Here is a 17,855-nt window from a genome sequence, read left to right on the forward strand (position 1 = left end):
GGTTTTTATTTACTGTGAGGTGTTTTGTATGAACAGTGCCCTTTTCATACAAATAAAATAAAAACCTAATTAGTAAACAACTTAGGACATAGGACCTGTAACCTTTAAAAATGACTTAAATTTCTTAACTTTTGTTCCAAAAAAGGCAATATTTTATGTGAAACAGGAATAAATAATTATGTTTAGGTGACGTAAGAAACAGAAGAAAGTTGTTTTGTTTTTCATGTCTTGCTGCTTTTCGAGTCAGACAGCCTAAGCATGCCCACTCATTAGGCAGGGCATGTGAAAAGTAAACACCCTGACTTGTAACCGCATCTTTTAACCTGTAGCATTTAAAAAAATACACTTGCTTATACACAAGAGACATAAGTAAATAAATGTAAGGATCTGCTTTTGAGCTACTCCCTTTCCTCTACATCTGCTTTTTGCTACCGGCGTCCCTCTGTGACAGTAAAAAAAAAAAAAAAAAAAGAAAAACATTCGAGAGACTCCAAAAGAGCAACTGTGAGAATATTACTAACAGGACTTTGGATAGGAGGCTTTTTTTTTTCTTTTAAAAACAAAAGGGAAAACCTAAATGCACGTACGTATTTTTTGAAGTTTTATTGTATGTTGTTAGATTTAGAATTAAATATATTTTGTTTCACTGAAAACAGTAACAAAAAACTAAAACTAAAAAAAATAATAATCCCAAGACTATGGATTCACCCCGACCCAAGGAAAATAAATAAAATGGAAAAACAAAACAAAAAGTAATGAAGATGAGTTTTGATCTTTAACATGTTAAACTTGAAACGTCCCCAACTAAAAGCTCTCTAAAAAGAGGTTTGTGGTTTTGTGATCAATCTCAGCAAATACTCACTATGAATTTGAATTTGCTCTCACTGTTGTCCCTTAAAATACCAAACATCTTTTTTGTGCGTATTTTCAAAAATGAAAAAAAAATGGTGAGATTGAATGGTGTATGCTTCTGAATTAAAATATAATTTATTTCCAGGCTTTTACACACATTTCCTAGATGTACCAATAAGTGTGAAGGCTGCTATAAATAAAGAAGGTATTTACCAAATGAGTTGCTTCACAGAGGTGCTGTATTTTACCGTGCACATAAACCTTTGCTCTAAAAATAAAAATAATTCATCTTGCTTGTAAATTAAATTAGTTTATTTTTAGTTCCCACGGTTAAGGCCGTAAGAAATTAAATTATCTTTACCTCAATTATCTACACAGATGCAACTTGTGAGTTTTGTTTTTTAATTTAATACACAAAAAAACTAAGGACATTAATTATGGTTTCCGTTCTCTATATAGAACTACACTATACATCTCACACTGCTAAAAATGGAAAAGGACAGGTCATTTACAAAAAAAATGTGACAGAAAGCATGTGGAAGATCAAAATAAAACTTGCACATGACCTTTCAAAAGAAAACAGGCAGCCCAGTAACTCAAAGTACTGTTCGCATGCTGTCTTTTTCTTGCCAAGGACTTAAAAAAAAAAGGGTAGAGTGACTTTGGGTCTGCTGCAGCTCCCTGACAGTGAGGAGAAGCTTGTCCTTATCGGGTCTGCAGTTGGCCTTTGAGTTTGTGAAGGTGCCAGATAATGTCTCGTTCAATATCCTGCAGTTACTCTGGGTGACAAAGGCCAGGCCTTTGCACTGTCACAAGCTAAGCCTGTTGTCATCTGAAGCAAATCCCCAGATATCCTCGGTCTGCAAAACAACACGCACTTTTGTCGTCTTTTGTGGCTGTTTTATATCCACACTCCATCTCCCAGATCACGAGCAAGAAGCACGCTGAGCTAGAAGCAAACCATTTATGGGTGGTTTATTACCACTTGCCCATATTCTCCTCTACTACACTGCACATTTTGCTCAAGCTTGTTAAAACATTGATATTTTATTTTTCAAAGTTTTTTTTTTTTTTTTGTATTTGAACTACAAAAACTGCATATACAGTGAACATATTTGGCTGCCCAGTGGACAGCCAAGTATGCATCTTATACAGACAACAGCAGTAAAGCAAATTATTTGAAACTTGGATCAAAATCCACTGAATAATAAAGAAGAAATATTCAAGAAGTGCTTGGGAGCTTACTAAAATATTGATACCATCAGGGATAAGGCTGTGCTCTGAAGAACACTGATTACAAGTGTTATTTATTTAGGACAGCTATCTACAGTTATACTCTGCTAAATTGACAGATTTCAGACCAACACCAGCATGTTATTAATTGTAGAAACCGTGTGTGAATTTATTATTGCTTCCCAAAATCATGGGAGAAGCAAGCCTTTCTTTCTGCCTGGCTGAGATGTTGGATTAGATCAGCAGGATGTTGCTAAAACATAGACCTCTTCTCATGAATAATTCATACGTCTAGTGCTCATGAATCATGTATAGATTATCTAGTACATATTTTATTAATAGGATTGTCTTAATTGAGTTGCAGAGAATAAAGCAAGGATTAATCTCAGGATGAATATTAATGAAGTCCATGGCAACTGAAAGTGTAACCAAAGAAATATTTCCTTTATAAATTCCAGATAAGATTCTAATCTAAATTTCTTTATTAAGAAACATTGAGAAAATGTAAAGCACTGCGCTTACAAAAATATTCACAACTAGCGAACTATTTCACATTTCGTCACGGTAGGACGAGCACCGACTGATTGTGGAGAGTTGCACAAAGGGAAATCATAGCCAGATAAAGAATGAACCAAACAATATTGGACAGGAATACAAAACCAGAAGTGACAAAAGTCAAATAGTTTTATGAAGTTTAAGAAACACACCCAACAGGTCAGTGATAAAGTTGTGGAGAAGTTTTAAGCAAGATTAGATTATCCATCCCAAGCTTTGAACATTATCGAGAACTAGCTGCATCCAAAAAAAACAAAAAAAAAAACAATTTCAGGCATTACTGCAAATCTACCAGTCATGCAACTAAACTGACAGGCTGCAAAACATTAATGAGAGAAGAAGCCAAAAGGCTTCTGGTAATTCAGGAGAAAATACAGAGGAGGGAGAATCTGTTCTACTCCACGAATCTGGTGGCTATGGAGCAGGGGCGAGAAAAAAAAAGACATTTTTGAGAAAAAGAAAGAAAGGAACAAAGAAAGAAAGAAAAGCCCTAAGAGGTCCAGTTTAAGTCTGCCAGAAGTGACATACGGGCCATGCCAAAGATGTGGAAGAAAATTCTCTGAGATGAGGCCAGAATTGACTTTTGGACTGTTATAAACAAAAAATAAATGTCATCATCCCCACAGAGGTGCAAAGAAGAGGTATCATCATGCTGTGGGGATACCTTTCTTCAGAAACAAAAAAACATTTATTTTCTTCTACTTCAATAACGCACTACTTTGTGTTGGTCTGCCACATAAAAACAACTAATTCAATTTGAAATGAGAACATGTACAAAGGGCATGAATTCAAGGCACTACATTTCACTTGCACACACACACACACACACACACACACAAAAAAAATAAAATATATATATATATATATATATATATATATATATATATATATATATATATATATATATATATATATATATATATATATATATATATATATATCTTCTCATGCGTTATTAAAGGACCAAAAGTATATCTAATCTGGAAGGTTGGGAGACAAAAGGAAGGAAGCGGAGTATTACTGAGGTTTGTCTTTACTGTATTTCTTGCAGGTCAAGTGGAAGTCTGGTTGCTGTGCTGTTTAAACCTGTCCTCTATATGACAGATGGCGCCCATGCACTCCACTTTAAGGCATTTTTTTCCTCCTTTTTTGATATTGTCACTCTCAATCTACTTTTTCCCTGACAGACAAATGAAAGACCTTTCCATGGTTGGCAGCTCATTTCACTGGCAGGTGGCACACAATTAGACACAGCAAATAGAAGCAGGAGGGAGGGGGGACATGAAAAGCATTAGACAAAGTTGTAAATGTGGTCAGGAGGTTTTGTGTGAAAGCATTTCAAAAATAATACACTTTGCTGCGGTGACTAATTTGAGGCTGTCAGCTTCCATTACGGATGTGAGCTGTGAGGACGATGGCCGGCCGTGGCGTGCTCTGTGGCCGCTTCTGTTCAATCTGTCATCAACACCCAGGAGACCCCTGTCCTGTCAGCTGTCCTTTCTCCACATACTCCTCCATGTTTCCCCCTCCATTCATCAGGATCACCTAGCCCAAGCTCAACAACAGAATACATTAGGGACAAAGAAGTGTCCATTGTTGCTCTCATTTCAGAACGTGTTTTGCTCACCCTTCAAGGGTGTGCATTTGCTGAATTTGTCATAAACAATGTGAAATCAGTGGCAGAAATAGAACATTTGTGCAAAAGCAGCTAAAAAAAAAAAAAAACAGCCAGAAGGAATCTGGGATCAGGGGGAGCTCAAGCTTGAAATCCCTCCAGCAGCAGGTTTGTAAACAGTCGGATCCAGACAGATTACTGTGCGGTTCAATCTAATCCAGGAATGTAAATAAACTAAAACACCACGACAGTGCTTGAGAGACCATTTCAAACACAAAAAAATTCCTGGTGAAGAGAAAGAGCACAAAACAAGTGGGCTTGAAATAAATAATGTGCTCCAGTCATCTTGGAAACCATTACTGCCATCCTGCATACCTGAGATAATCCTGATGGATTAAGATAACAATTTTACGGTTACTTGAGAGACCACATGCATCCAGGTTCATCAACAACCACAAATCTCTTTTTGATTTTCATGTTTCCCAGGTTGTCACTAGCTAATGGAAAGCATGATGCTTATACTTCAAACCAGTGGTTTCCAATTAGTCCTGCGTGTTTTTTTGTAGTTCTCCCCCCCGGATCAAAAAACTTACTCAGAAATACTTCATCAACAGGCCTCTATAGAACTTGATGATATTGCTGAAGAGGTGATTCAGTTGTTTGATACAGCAGTGCTGGAGCAGGGGCACATCTAAAACATGATGCAGGGTCCTGACTGGTGAAGGCCAGAGTTAGACGGCATTGTTTTAAACATTAAAACACCAAATTCTATCATTTTTCTTCTATCTTAGTCAAAAGATCAGTTTACATCTCAAAAACGTGATCAAATTTGGGGCACCACATGGTTGAGCAGTGGTTACAATTCTCAATGCATGTTTTCCCCTTTTCTCTCTGTCCTTTCTCCTGTCCAGTTACTAATGAATAAAGGCAGCTAGAAGCCTTTTTAAAAAAGTGAATTCTAAGCATTCACCAAGTAAAACCGTTACGTAAACATGACAATTTTCACCCAAATATATATACATTTTTTTAATTTTGGAAGTAGCTAATAACTGGTGCAAATGTGTGGGTGGAAAACAATGCTTGAATTTAAATATAAAATCCAAAGTATTAGATCAGAGTTCCAAAACAGGAGTGATGAGTGGGAGAATATACATAATGCTTAATGCCTACTCTAAAAAAAACATGTTGTGACCGACTTACTCTGAAATCAATAAAAAAAAAAAGATACATTTGCAATAATGATCCATGGCAGTTATTTTCAGGTAGTTACATATTAGTAACCGACTCAACATCTCACCTGTCAAAGGACTGAAACTGCACCGGCAGCACAGCCTGGGCCTTTGCAGCAGTGTCTGGGAAGGACACTGGCTCAAGTCCAGCCTCCACGCCCTCTAACGGGGCGGCAACCAAGCTCTTCAAAATCTCCTTGACATTGATGCCCTTCTTGGACTGACTAACGCTGATGACGGAGGAGGACGATTTGAGCACCTCGACATTAGAAGGTTCAGACAGGATCTCCTGGGACTTCTTCACCTCAGAGGAAAGTGTGGAAATGAGCTCGTTCACAGCACTAACTCCTCCCACTTTGTGATCCAGGCCAGACCCGTTAAGGATGCTGGCTACCTGCTCGTCCCCAATCCCAGAGTCTGTGTGGGGTAAAGAGGTTTCTATGTGAAGGTCTTCAGATGGCAAAAATATCTCCTTACTGCTTGTGAATGACAGTGGAGTTTCTGTAGAAGAGAGACACAAATTAGGGAGCTTCAGGCACTGACATGCATACATAAAATAAATAACAGCCAAAAAATGTGTCATTGATGCAATACACTTCTTGTTACCTAATGGTAACAAGAAGTGTATTGCAAAAGTATTGCTGCCCGTTGAACTTTTTTTTTTTTTTTTTTTTTTTTTTTTTTTTACAGATGTCAAAGCATTACAACAACAAATTTCAAATGTTTTCTTTTTAGGTTTGATTTTCTGAAATTCATTTTATTTCTAAAATAAATAATACAGGGTTGACGTGCATTGTGTTGTGTATTTGCGCCCTTTAACCCGATTCCTTAAATGCAACCATCTGCATTAGATGTCAACCAATCAGTAAAACGAGCAGATCTTTACCAGGACTGGTTTAAATTAAAACAGCTTTATAGCGTTAGAAGGGTCCAGATGAAATCAAGATTTACATTCAAATTTGAATCTGTGGCAAAATCTGAGAATTAATGTCTACCGTGTTGATGAATGATTTTTGTGCTTTTTTCTGTTTCTGTGGAAAAAAAAAAAAAAAGATAAAAAGCAATGTCTTAATAATTAGGACTTATCAGGATAATAGTAAAATTTAACTAATGACAACTGCAAACCTCCACATGTGGCCAAAACCCAGTTCCACTTATAAATTTTACTGCCTTTGCTTCTATGAGACGCTCCCTAAATATAGAAACATTCAAAAAATATGATGAAATGCTTTTTAGCCGTAAAATGCATTACTATATGTAACTGATGTACCAAAGCAGCCCATTTGATAAAGATAATTTGACCATTTTTGAACTTGTATTTGTGTTTATAGGTGTGAATACAATGGCAAACAGTATTGCTAAAAATACTGTAGCAAATACTTTTTATTGTCACTCTGATGAGTATTGTAATAAATGCCACAAAACATTGTTATAAAGATTTTGGTCCATATTGTTTATCAGTATTCTACAGATGCCCTCCATTCAATATCACTGAGCTTGAGCTACTTTGGAAAGGACTCAAATGTCAGTGTTTAGATTAGCATAGTGAGTTGAAACATACTGTTACTGCAGTGTATGGTAGTGGTTTTAATACAAATGCATATCACAGCTTTCATATCTTCATAATCGAATTCATAACCACATAATAACTTTGTGTTGGTCTGTATTCTAAACTCCTAATGAAACACATTGTAGTCTGCGGTTGCAATGTGGAAAAGATCAACCGGCACTCATACTTTTTGCAAGGCACCGTGTTTGTTTAATAAAATGGAGAAAGATGAATTCAGCACCATCTAAATTATTAACAGAAAGAAGGCATGCGAGAGACAGCTTTACATTCAAAGCCAAAGAGCACATATCGCATATGTAGAGTACGCCACATGCCGAGGGAGCCTCTAAGATCTCTTTCCAGAGGCTCTGATTTTCCAGTGAGATTAACTTGACTTTTTTTTCTCCTTCTGTGTTAATAAAACATGATTGATTTTTTTTCTATATATCCACATTTGTTTATTACTATTATTATTAGCATAATACATAACATTTTAATACATATTGCGACAAAAAGAACACATAAGGTGAAGCTAAGAAAGTTTATCTAGTTCTCCAATTATTTTTAAAGAGTTCCAGAAGCTCCTTGTCGTTTTGATTGTAGTTTATCCCGACCCAGTGGTTGCTAACATGCAAGGGCAAATATATTAATATTCATCACATGGCCCCCTAACGCGGTCAGCAGGGCCTGATTTAGCCTGCAAGTCGACGAGCTTCCTGGTCCATCAGACAATCGTCTGCCACATGCCGTCTGGAAAATTCCCCTATTTTCTGGTGAAATTTATGAAGGCGGCAGTGTGCCTTTCTCCTCCCAGCAACCTCTATGATCCCATTCTCCTCTGGTGGATTGCTTGCCTAATGGGCACTGACAGATGGGGCTGAAAATAGCAAGCCTGGCTCCACTGCCCCAAAAACCCACAGCTTTTTCATCTCTTAACTTCTCACTGCTTATCTTCTTTGCGTGGTCTCAGCTCTTTAAATTACACTTACATATTCCCTTTGGCCGCTCTCCCCTACTTCTATTTTCTTTTATTCACTTCACCTTTTATCTCAATGAAAGTTGATAAGGTATGTTCACTCGCACATTTCACAAAACCAATTTCCACTGCTGCAGACATTGTGTTAAACCTTTGAGGGCAGCCAATGATTTCCTTTCATGTGACTTAATGTATGATTTATGACGCCAGGCACTTTCTACCTTTTATTTCAGAGTGGATGTTGATGCCTATTCAAGTTTCTAACTTCAGACTTCAGCACAAGTCTATTTGCTTCCACACTGAATTGTGTGCAGTGCAATTAGCAGAACTCATGAATAAATCATATTGAGCTGGTGGAACACAGGCAGGGGTATCCCTGTTGTTATAGTGAATGAGCATTCAGCTCCTACAAGCTGGCAACAGAACAAGAGAAAACACTCTGGATACTTAGCATTTTGTTAATCAGGCACAGTCACTTCAAACTAAGATTAGATGGCCAGAAGAACGGACGCAACAACAGAAAGGGGCGTGGCACCTTTGCTGGTCGGTGAGTTGATCTCCTGGCGAACGCTGCGGCCTAACTGACAGCTCATCTTCCCAGGCTCACACTGAGGCTCAAGGATGTCGCGGTACTTGGAAACCATGAGGACAGAGATGAAGTACACCACAGCCAAAGCCAGGAACTGGGCTTGTTTACTGTCATCCTGTGGGAAGACATCGTAATAGTTATCTAGCTTTCTATTCAGATGGCTGGATTTTCTTACAAACACAGAAGTACATAAAAATACAATGCCGCAACTTTCCAAAAATAGGTTTAACTAAAAACATCCATCTTAGCAGAATAGTTATTCAACATACTAACAAAATATGCCTATTGTTTTCCAGTAAGTAAGACTTATTGCACTTAAAACTCCAAAATGGGAAATGGGAAAGTATTTACCAAGAAATCAGTTAGTGACAGAAACCAGACAATATTGTGCTTCATTAACCTTAACAGGTCCCCAACCCAGGTCCTCAGGGCTCTCTCTACTGCATGTTTCAGCCGTTTCCCCACTAAAGCACAGTTGATTCAAATGATTGCAATACCTCCTTGGCATGCCTTCAATTGCTGCAGAAGCCTGTTAATCAGCCATTCATGTGTAGCGGCAGGGAAACACCTACAACATGCAGGACAGTGGGCCCTGAGGACAAAGGTTGGGGACCACTGGTTTATGGTGTCAGTAAGTGAAGTCAGGGAAAGCGTAAAAGGCGTAAGCTATTTAATAAAAGCTAGTTTGTCCACACCAAGAAGCGACTGTGGTTAATTTCAGCCATGAACGAGTGAGAAAAAGCTGTTACAATGTTGCTTAGTCATAAACTTTGTCACAAAAGGCAAGTCTTCAGAACACACTTTTCTTTAGAAGAAGCGAGCAGCAACAAATTTAGCAACTTTTTATAGTTTTTTTTTGTTTTGTTTCTTTTTTCTTTTTTTTTGTTTCTGGCCAGCAGCAGATGTTTGCCTCATATTGTCTACATAATTAATTACCTTTCATGGCAATAAGACTAGAAAAACATATTATCAGGATTCCAACAGCTCCTACAAAGAAATTAGCTTATGCTAAACTGAAAGCTTCATCAGGTCAAACACTTGCAAAAAACAGAAACTGATAATGTGTCACAAAACTGATTGATATCTCTCTAAATTGTGACAAACATTTGTGTGTCTTCTGGAAAGGGTCAAACCAAAGGTGTCCAACTTCAATCCTCAAGGGCCAGTGTCATCTATGTTTAAGATGTGGTTCCTTACACATATTAGCAGACCTTTTCAAGGGCCTGCTAATAACCCATTTATCTGATTTAGGTGGGTTGAACTAAAACACGCAGGACGTTGGCTCCTGAGGACTGACTTTGAACAGCATTGTGATAGTTTGATCAGGCTCACCACATCACGAAACACAACAGCTCGCAGTCTGTTGATGTCCACATCCTGCAGCAGCCGATCAGGATCTTTGATTGGAGACAGGTTAGTAGGGCCAGCCTCCCCAGATGTCTAAAAGAGAAATTCATCATCACTCGCTTTGAAATTATTTGGAAAAAAAAAGAAGTTTTTTTTGGAAGCATAAAAAGGCGGATGTACAGGAACTAAAACCAAAACAAAAACCTCATGGCAAATTTTGAAAATGATCATGAAATATTTAACTAGCTGAAGTAACAGAATTTAGATTTGCAATATGTGAAATGCTTCATTATATCATACCTTGCAGGTCACAGCATTCTGTAAGATTTCCTGAGTCCTGTTGTTGTGCCTCTGTCTAAACTCCAGACAGTTCCTTACAGCCATACAGCAGACTGTACACAAAGGACACACCAAGCACACAAGCAGGGTCCCATTTCAGAATCAAATGAAAATTAAATGTTGATAACATGCATGACGTCTTTAAACCTAATCAGTTATCTCTGATGACTATTTGTTCCAGGCTGACGGCCAGGGGAGCAGGAGGAAAATCAGCAGCCAGACTGATTTCACACTAAAGCAGTGATGAGAAATTGTATGTTTGGAAAAAGGACACTGAAGTCTGAAGGCTATTTGCCGTCCCCTAAACTGCAAGTTGGGGACGGCAACAATCAACCAAATGCGAACTTACAAACACACAAACCCAAAGGCACAAACACGAGGATAAAGATGAGACTTTATACAGACAAGAAAGAACAGCTGACTCTAGAATGACTTAATTTCGAATGTAGCAATTATTTGTTTTTGTTTGAGTACAATTCACTATTGCTTGATTACATTCACTGAAAAACAGATATACAGAAAGGCAGAGGAAACCTCAGATTCCCCCATCTAACAGAAACACAAAAGGCATTTGCGAAGAGAACACGACTGCACTGCAGATCAGTCTCCCTGCTCTCTGGGAATTTAAAAATAAAAACTGCAAAGAAACCCTCTGCATTCCACAATTTACTACACAATTACCAAAGGATCCTTAAATTAATTAGCTCTGCTGATCAAACAGGGGATTTAAAGGGATTAGAGGAATTAATATTATGTGAAGCGAACACTATTGTATCTTCCAACTCAATTCAATTTCTGTTGTACATGCATGAATTAATGATACTGTAATTTTCCATCCCCTCCTTCGCACTGACATTCAGTCAGCAGGAAACAGAACCTACCCAGTCGGAGGCACTGGCGCATCAAACCACCAGAGGACATGTTCTTCTCAGCCTCGATCTCGCTGAAGTTCAAGGAGCTCGAAAACACCAGAACGTCCACCATAACCATGAGACGAGACAAGAAAGTGATGGCCGTCTCTGAGGACATGCCCTGCGTCGCCTCAATGTTCTCCAACTCAGTCTTGAGTGATTAAACAAGAGAATTAAGTGTAAAACATTTAGTTGACAAGTTTTCAATTGAGCCAGTAGTCTTTCACAAAAGCAAGGCTGTAAGTATGGAAATATTTAGTACTGAAATAGAGTGGCTCGTCAATGCATGTCATGGCAAATAAGGAAAACAAGACAAACCAGAGGGAATTTAAGAGGTTTTTTTTCTAAAAGAAAATATCAATAGGGTCCAACATTAAAAGAAAGTATTTTAAATGGCATCAGTACTGACCTTGACAGTCTAGTTGAGTGCCAAAAAAGATAAAGAAAGAAATATTATTAAAATCCATTTAGCCATAAAACGTCTCTTTGCTATTTATGAAATGGGGATACAAGTCAAACAAAAATGACAAGGTTGTTGAAAGGTAAAAGTTATCGAAGTGAACAAGAGTATTTACAACGAACTCAAAATCAGGATAATCACAAGATGATCACAGAACAACTATCTGTGGACATACTGGTGAATTTCAAAAGATTATCAAAACTTTAAATTCAGTAATTCGAAAAGTGAAACTTATTTATTGCATAGACTAATTACACAAAGAGTAATATAGTAATATATGAGAAATGTTTTGTTTTTGTTTTATGAATTTTGATCATTCTCAAAAACCCAAAATTTAGTTTTTCAGAAAATTTCAGAAAGAGACATTTTTAATAAAAAAAAAAAAAAATGTGTAGTGGCATATCCCATAATGGAGAAGCTGACTTGACAGTTGTTCACCCTTCACAAGGAGGGTAAGCCACAGAAATTCATTGCTAAAAAAGTTGACCGCTCCCCCAAGTGTTATATCCAGACATATTAATGGAAAGTATAGCAGAAGGAAAAAAGATTGGTTGAAAAAGATGTGCCAGCAACAGTGATAAGGGCAGCTTTGAGTAAATTGGAAAACAAGTTGATTTATAAGTTTGGGGCAGATTCCAGAGTCAAGGACTTGAACTAATGTCAGCTCTTTAAAAGCCACAGCACAGAGAGACATCAGGATATGATTAAACTACTCCTGAACCAGAGACAACTAATAACCAATGAAGAGGCTTGCTTACGAGAAAAAGTCTGGGCTGTTGCTCAGTGGTGGAAAAGTCATTTTTAAGCTGAAAATAAAATTTGCATTACACTTTTAAATTCAAAGTCCCAAACATTTTACATATGTCACTACGTGTAATCTGAATAAAAAACACATTTTGGATTGAAAAAGTACCACTGCATGCACATTCATATGTTATCGCTGTAAATGCAAGACACATATAGAGCAAAGCAGTTGCACTTAAGATCCACTAGATGGCAATATATCCTTTCCCTAGAGTGCGGTACAGATGCACTTACGGAGGGAGAGGTGGCCGCAGAAAGAAGGGGCAAAATCCCTCCACAGGCGATGATTATGTTATCTACCATTTGGGAGATGAGATGGATGGTGTTGTGGACAAAAATGATGTTTTCATTGCTGTTAACAAAGTCCATGACAGATTTGGTGCAGTGGCTGCAGAGAGACATGGGGACAAGGTTATCGTCATGACAGGTTTTTTTTGGGGGGGAGAGGGGGTTGAATATACAGTATTTATTCTGAACCATTCTTATCCGATCAGCAATCGCTACGCAGAAAAACTCCCCTCCCTTTGATCATGTTTAAACTCCCTCTACAATTACTTCAGTTCACATAATACACTTAACACACCTTCTCCAGGCATGGACATCACTCTCCAGAGCAAATAGCAGGTCAGTGAGCAGTCTCTGGTGCATGGGTGACCATTTGAACTCTGGAATGCGGAACATTGTAGTGCGGGGACCAGGGCTGAACTGATGTCGCTGTTCCTCTGTTATGGGGACGGCCCTAAAGCCAAGGTCCGCCCGAATGTCCTTTTCCAGCTGAGAGACTGGGCGTCCATGCACACTCTGATGGGAGAGCAATTTATCACCAAAACAAATACAGCCTGGAAAGCACATGCAGTGTGATGCTTGTAGAATGTGGAGGATAGATGCTAATCCAATAGCTCTGATCATGACCTCGATCGTAAAATAAAGAGCAATTGTCAGATCATTCACCATGAAAAACAAAAACTGACGGTTTAAAGTATTTAGTTATGTAACCTCTTTCTGCTCGCTGGTGCAAAAAAAGTGTATTATATGCTCAATGAGACGTCTAACATAAGATGAATGAGTCAGCAAGATGCAGCATAAAACCTGTTTTAGAATCAGAAACAATGAATTCAACATAAGCAATTATGTAACCGGAGAGAGGAAAATGGCCTTAAAAGTGAAAGCTGCGTGTTGCTCACCCACTGTCAGTGACCCAATCTAGAGAAAGAGCCTAACCTCTAAAAGAAGAGGGGGAAAAAAAGAGCAAACCCTGAGCAACTGTTGTAGAATAACGTGTTGTCTCTTCCTCCCTTATATTGCCTCAGTTAACTATTCCAGCAACCCAGATTCCTGAGTCTCAAAGGGATGATGCCTTATGTGCACCAGGCCTTCCTGTCCCCATTACATCCACAGTGCAGCGAGAAAATGATCTCTGTGGCTCTGTTGATACAGAACAGTGCACTTGGGGCCAAACAGTAACAACCTCTTTTTCACCTTCCTCTTTGACGCCAGGGCTGCTATGTTATTTTTTGTTTCCCTATGTTTAAGAAGTGGACTGTCTAATTTGATCATTTGTTGCAAATCTACAAAAAGTAAGGTAAAGGAGATATTAGCTATGTCTACATTTTCTTTATTTCGCAATTACTTTCTAAACTAAGAAATGCCTTAAGATTTAGCTTTTCTGTGAATCACTAAACTGGTTCTAATATGACTTTTTCTAAGAACTGCTTCACATCTGTGTTGTATAAACTCATCAAACCTTTGACACTTGTGGACAGACATTCCAGCCCAGTACAATTGGACTACATCCTACAATTTTTCTGCATTTCTTGTTTTTTTATTCCTTAGAAAAATGAAGACTTGTTTGAAGTTGTACAACACAGGTTGTCTAATGAATTAAGATCTAGGGATTGGGAAAACAACTTCATCACTTTAGACTTGTTTGTCTGATCATGCGGCTCTCTTGTTGGTTTTTGGTATTGTCCGTCTTTTAAAACATTCTTTTCAAGTAGTTTAATGTGTTAAAAATTAATCTATAATCTCAACTGAACACAACCACATGAGAAACATCTTATTAGTTTGATGCCAGAGTCACCGTTCTTCATCTCAGAAAATACCTATACACAAATAGGACTTGCTTTCATCAGTCTAATAAATGTTGCCCCATTTGCCCTGTGGCCTAAAACAGTCTCATAATTCACAAATGCACAGATCAAGATTCGCAAATGTACAGAATGAGATCCAGAAATGCACAGGAAGATATCCACAAATACACAGAACAAGATTCAAACTTGTATTTTTGATGCAAACACAAATATATCTTGATTTACAAGCTGCTTCTGGCCCGTGACTTGTGCTGCATTTGTGAGTGAATTTTGAGACTCCCCTGATGTCTCAATCCACAAATTAATTTTTTTAAATAAATGGTCCATCTGATTGGATGATCAACAACCAATCAGATAGCTTCCTTTTTTCAACCAATCATATGAACAGGCCCCAAAGTTTGTTGTTTTTTTTTTCTTGGCCACTCTCTGTTTCAAAGTTGCTAGGCAACATGAGTAACGCTGAAGTGGGTGGGGGGGGGACTTTTCTGAAAAATTCACTAACTGCACAATGGGCTCTTTGCACCTCAGCTTCCGCGTTCGGGGTAAAGCGGCTCGATTGTTTCCGATCCAATACAAATATCATTTACATCAGGTGCTTGCAGGGCTTGGCCAAGGTTTGTACATTGATCCGAAGCCCCAACCAGTCAGCTGGAGAAAGGTTTTAAGATGTTCGCCTCGTTATACATTCACTGACACGAAGGTGAGTTTTACTTAAACTTTGTGGCTAACATTAACGTTAGCTTATGCTAGTAGGCAATATTCTCGGACATTGTTCTTGTAAAATGTGCTATTTAAGTATCTAAACATTCTAACGGACAATGTATTTATCTTATTTTCAAGTATATTATGTGTGTTTATTGTCGTTAGTGTCACAGACTAACGGGGAGGTTCCGGTTCGGGCTTTTTACTTCCGAGCTCAACAAGCCTCATAGCTTAACAGTAGCGCAGCTCTGGTGTCAGAGATCTGGTTCAGCTGTTCAGGTTCAAAGTTGCTGCTTTTAGAAAAATATGACCGTGTTGCTTCATGTCTCCGTGTTATTTCGTTTTATTACCTTTGCATGTTTCTTGTGAAGAGCTCAGATAGGACGGTGTTTACAGCAGTATGTACAGGCGGATCAGTTGCTCGGCTGTCTGGCTCTGGTCTGCTCTCTCGTTCCCATAAACTCTTTCAGGCTGAATATAGAAGTGATTCCATGGAAATAACTCAGGGAGGCTCCTTTATTTACCATCCGTATCCCTGGTAGTTTTAGGCTGATCCGGAGTGAAGTGAAGGCTGCAAACTTTGCTGTGCGGCGTTAGCTGGTAGCGACAGATATTTACAAGCCATCTTCTTAATTCAGAATCGCTTGGAAATTAACGAAAACTTAAAAGCCCATTATATTAGGAAGACAACAATGTTAATAGTATTGTTTTTTTGCATCTGAAATACGACTTAGTCTTTTCTACCAGTCATGGTAACTGAAAGCGGAAAAAAGTGAGCCGCATTAGCTCCTGGAGATGTGACGTCAACGCCTTAGGTGCAAAGAGCCCATTCTTGTTAAGTAGTATAAGAGCATTTCAAAAGAGCAAAAGAAATCTCATGTATTTTGAACAATAATACTTGTTGCTTAACCTATACAGATTAACAACAAATAAACATGTGTTTTCTGGTAACTAAGTACTACGAAATAAACATCTGATTTTTACTTTTGCAAAATTTACCAACTGTAAATTCTTATTAATTTGGTGTTAAGAGATGAGTGTTTTTTTTGTTTTTCTGGTAACTAACTGCCACAAAGTATCTACCTTATTCCTGGGAGGCTTACTGGGGAAACGATTATGGGTATTACTTCCGACACCCACCGGAAGTAGCAGTATTTCATTTTAATTTGTAGGTTTTTTTGCTAGCCTATATTCATGATAGAAGTTACCTCTCTCTTTTCGGTCATAATACAATATTTAGTAAAACTTGTTTACAGACACACCATCTGCTATCAGAGAGCTTCTCAGTACAGATTATTGTAATTGTGAGTTTAATCATGGGGAGCGACAGGAACACGATCGTTAAGTTTTATAACGGAAAGACCGTGAATTAGCAGTGATGCTAGCAGCTCTTTTCTCTGAAGAACTGACAGTAAAAGCAGAGAAGCTGGTCAGAGATCTGAGCTGCAGGTACATAATATTAGCTTGGTGTGATGTGAAATTTATTTTACGTTTGAATTGAAAAAAATAAAGTTCATGATACAAGTCTTTGTCATTATGATTGGGCCAGCAAAATTTATTTATAAGACAAAATAAAATATCTGGAATTATGTAGTCCATCACAAGAACCGAACCGAATCACACATTAACCTGTTATAGAGAGCAACTTACCACTGGAAAGCGTCGTAAGATGCCCTTGTGGAGCTCGGGTAACTGTTGTGCTGTTCGTGGTTGTATTCTAATAAACACACCACGTTTAGTTTGTGGCTGCAAGTGTGTTTTCAACATGCTCCCAAAACAAAAGCGGTAGTTTTCATTGCCTACAGACAGATAAAGCAAAAAAGAATTTGGCTAAAAATTCTAGACTTGAAGAGAGAACCCAAAATGCTTTATGTGTGCTCATTTCATTGTGTGGACAAAAGCCAATGGAAGAAAATCCGCATCCGCAGCCGAAGCAACTCAGTGAAGTAGATACATATGCTGGTGCGGGTAGCTACTTGAAGAAATGCGGCCATTTCTTCAAGTTGCCATCCCTCCCCGCAATAGCTGTACGTTGCAGTAAACCTATATTGATTTGTTACGTTTAAGCTTTGATAGCTGGTGCTCCCACATATTTTATAGCCTAAAAGATCTGACGAAAACTGGTTAGTACGGAGCCCCCCAGGGGACATGGGGAATTTTTTTTCTTTTGCGTTCCCTCGCAAAACTTTTGCGTTCCCTCGCAAAAGGTTTTGCGTTCCCTCGCAATAATCTATTGATCAGTTCATGCGGCATAATTGATACTGTAAGACTTTTTTACGGTGGAAGCCGTACTTTCTGCTTATAAGGTTTTTCCATGGACTATTGAGTTATTATCGCGGGTAATCAGTCATCTGATTGTGTCTCTATTGTGTTCGTGTCTGAATGCTGCTTTCTGTGCCGTTCCATCTGAGCCTTAACAGACATAAACATGCAGTAAATAAATCGATTTTCAATCAGTTTTTTGCACCAAAGCGTTAATAATAATAAACACGTTTTCACTGAGGCTCTATAAGAGCAATATGAATGAAATAAGTAATTACTGATATGACAGGAGCAGCGGCTTTGACACCTGGTGGTGGGCGTGTCGACGTGGGAGTGACTGTC

At 38.3% G+C, this 17,855-nt stretch overlaps 2 protein-coding genes across 2 annotated transcripts in view; both read right to left on the bottom strand.

Moving 5' to 3' along the window:
- The window catches only part of LOC148155763 (neurobeachin-like), a 46,486-nt gene extending 39,120 nt beyond the window's left edge, over positions 1-7,366 (bottom strand). Inside the window, exons 1-2 of the mRNA XM_088012110.1 lie at positions 7,360-7,366; positions 5,553-5,985 (exon numbers count right to left, since the gene is read on the bottom strand). Coding sequence (XP_087868236.1) covers positions 5,553-5,985; positions 7,360-7,366 — 440 coding nt within the window. The remainder of the gene's footprint in view (positions 1-5,552; positions 5,986-7,359) is intronic.
- A 3,453-nt stretch (positions 7,367-10,819) lies between these two features.
- The window catches only part of LOC106929118 (neurobeachin-like), a 90,607-nt gene continuing 83,571 nt past the window's right edge, over positions 10,820-17,855 (bottom strand). The window contains exons 22-25 of the mRNA XM_088012111.1: positions 13,043-13,260; positions 12,694-12,847; positions 11,166-11,346; positions 10,820-10,833 (exon numbers count right to left, since the gene is read on the bottom strand). Of these exons, the coding sequence (XP_087868237.1) occupies positions 10,820-10,833; positions 11,166-11,346; positions 12,694-12,847; positions 13,043-13,260 (567 nt within the window). The remainder of the gene's footprint in view (positions 10,834-11,165; positions 11,347-12,693; positions 12,848-13,042; positions 13,261-17,855) is intronic.

This window comes from Poecilia mexicana, unplaced genomic scaffold (genome assembly GCF_051168715.1).
Source record: "Poecilia mexicana isolate PSO_F unplaced genomic scaffold, ASM5116871v1 scaffold_13, whole genome shotgun sequence".
Lineage (NCBI taxonomy): Eukaryota > Metazoa > Chordata > Actinopteri > Cyprinodontiformes > Poeciliidae > Poecilia > Poecilia mexicana.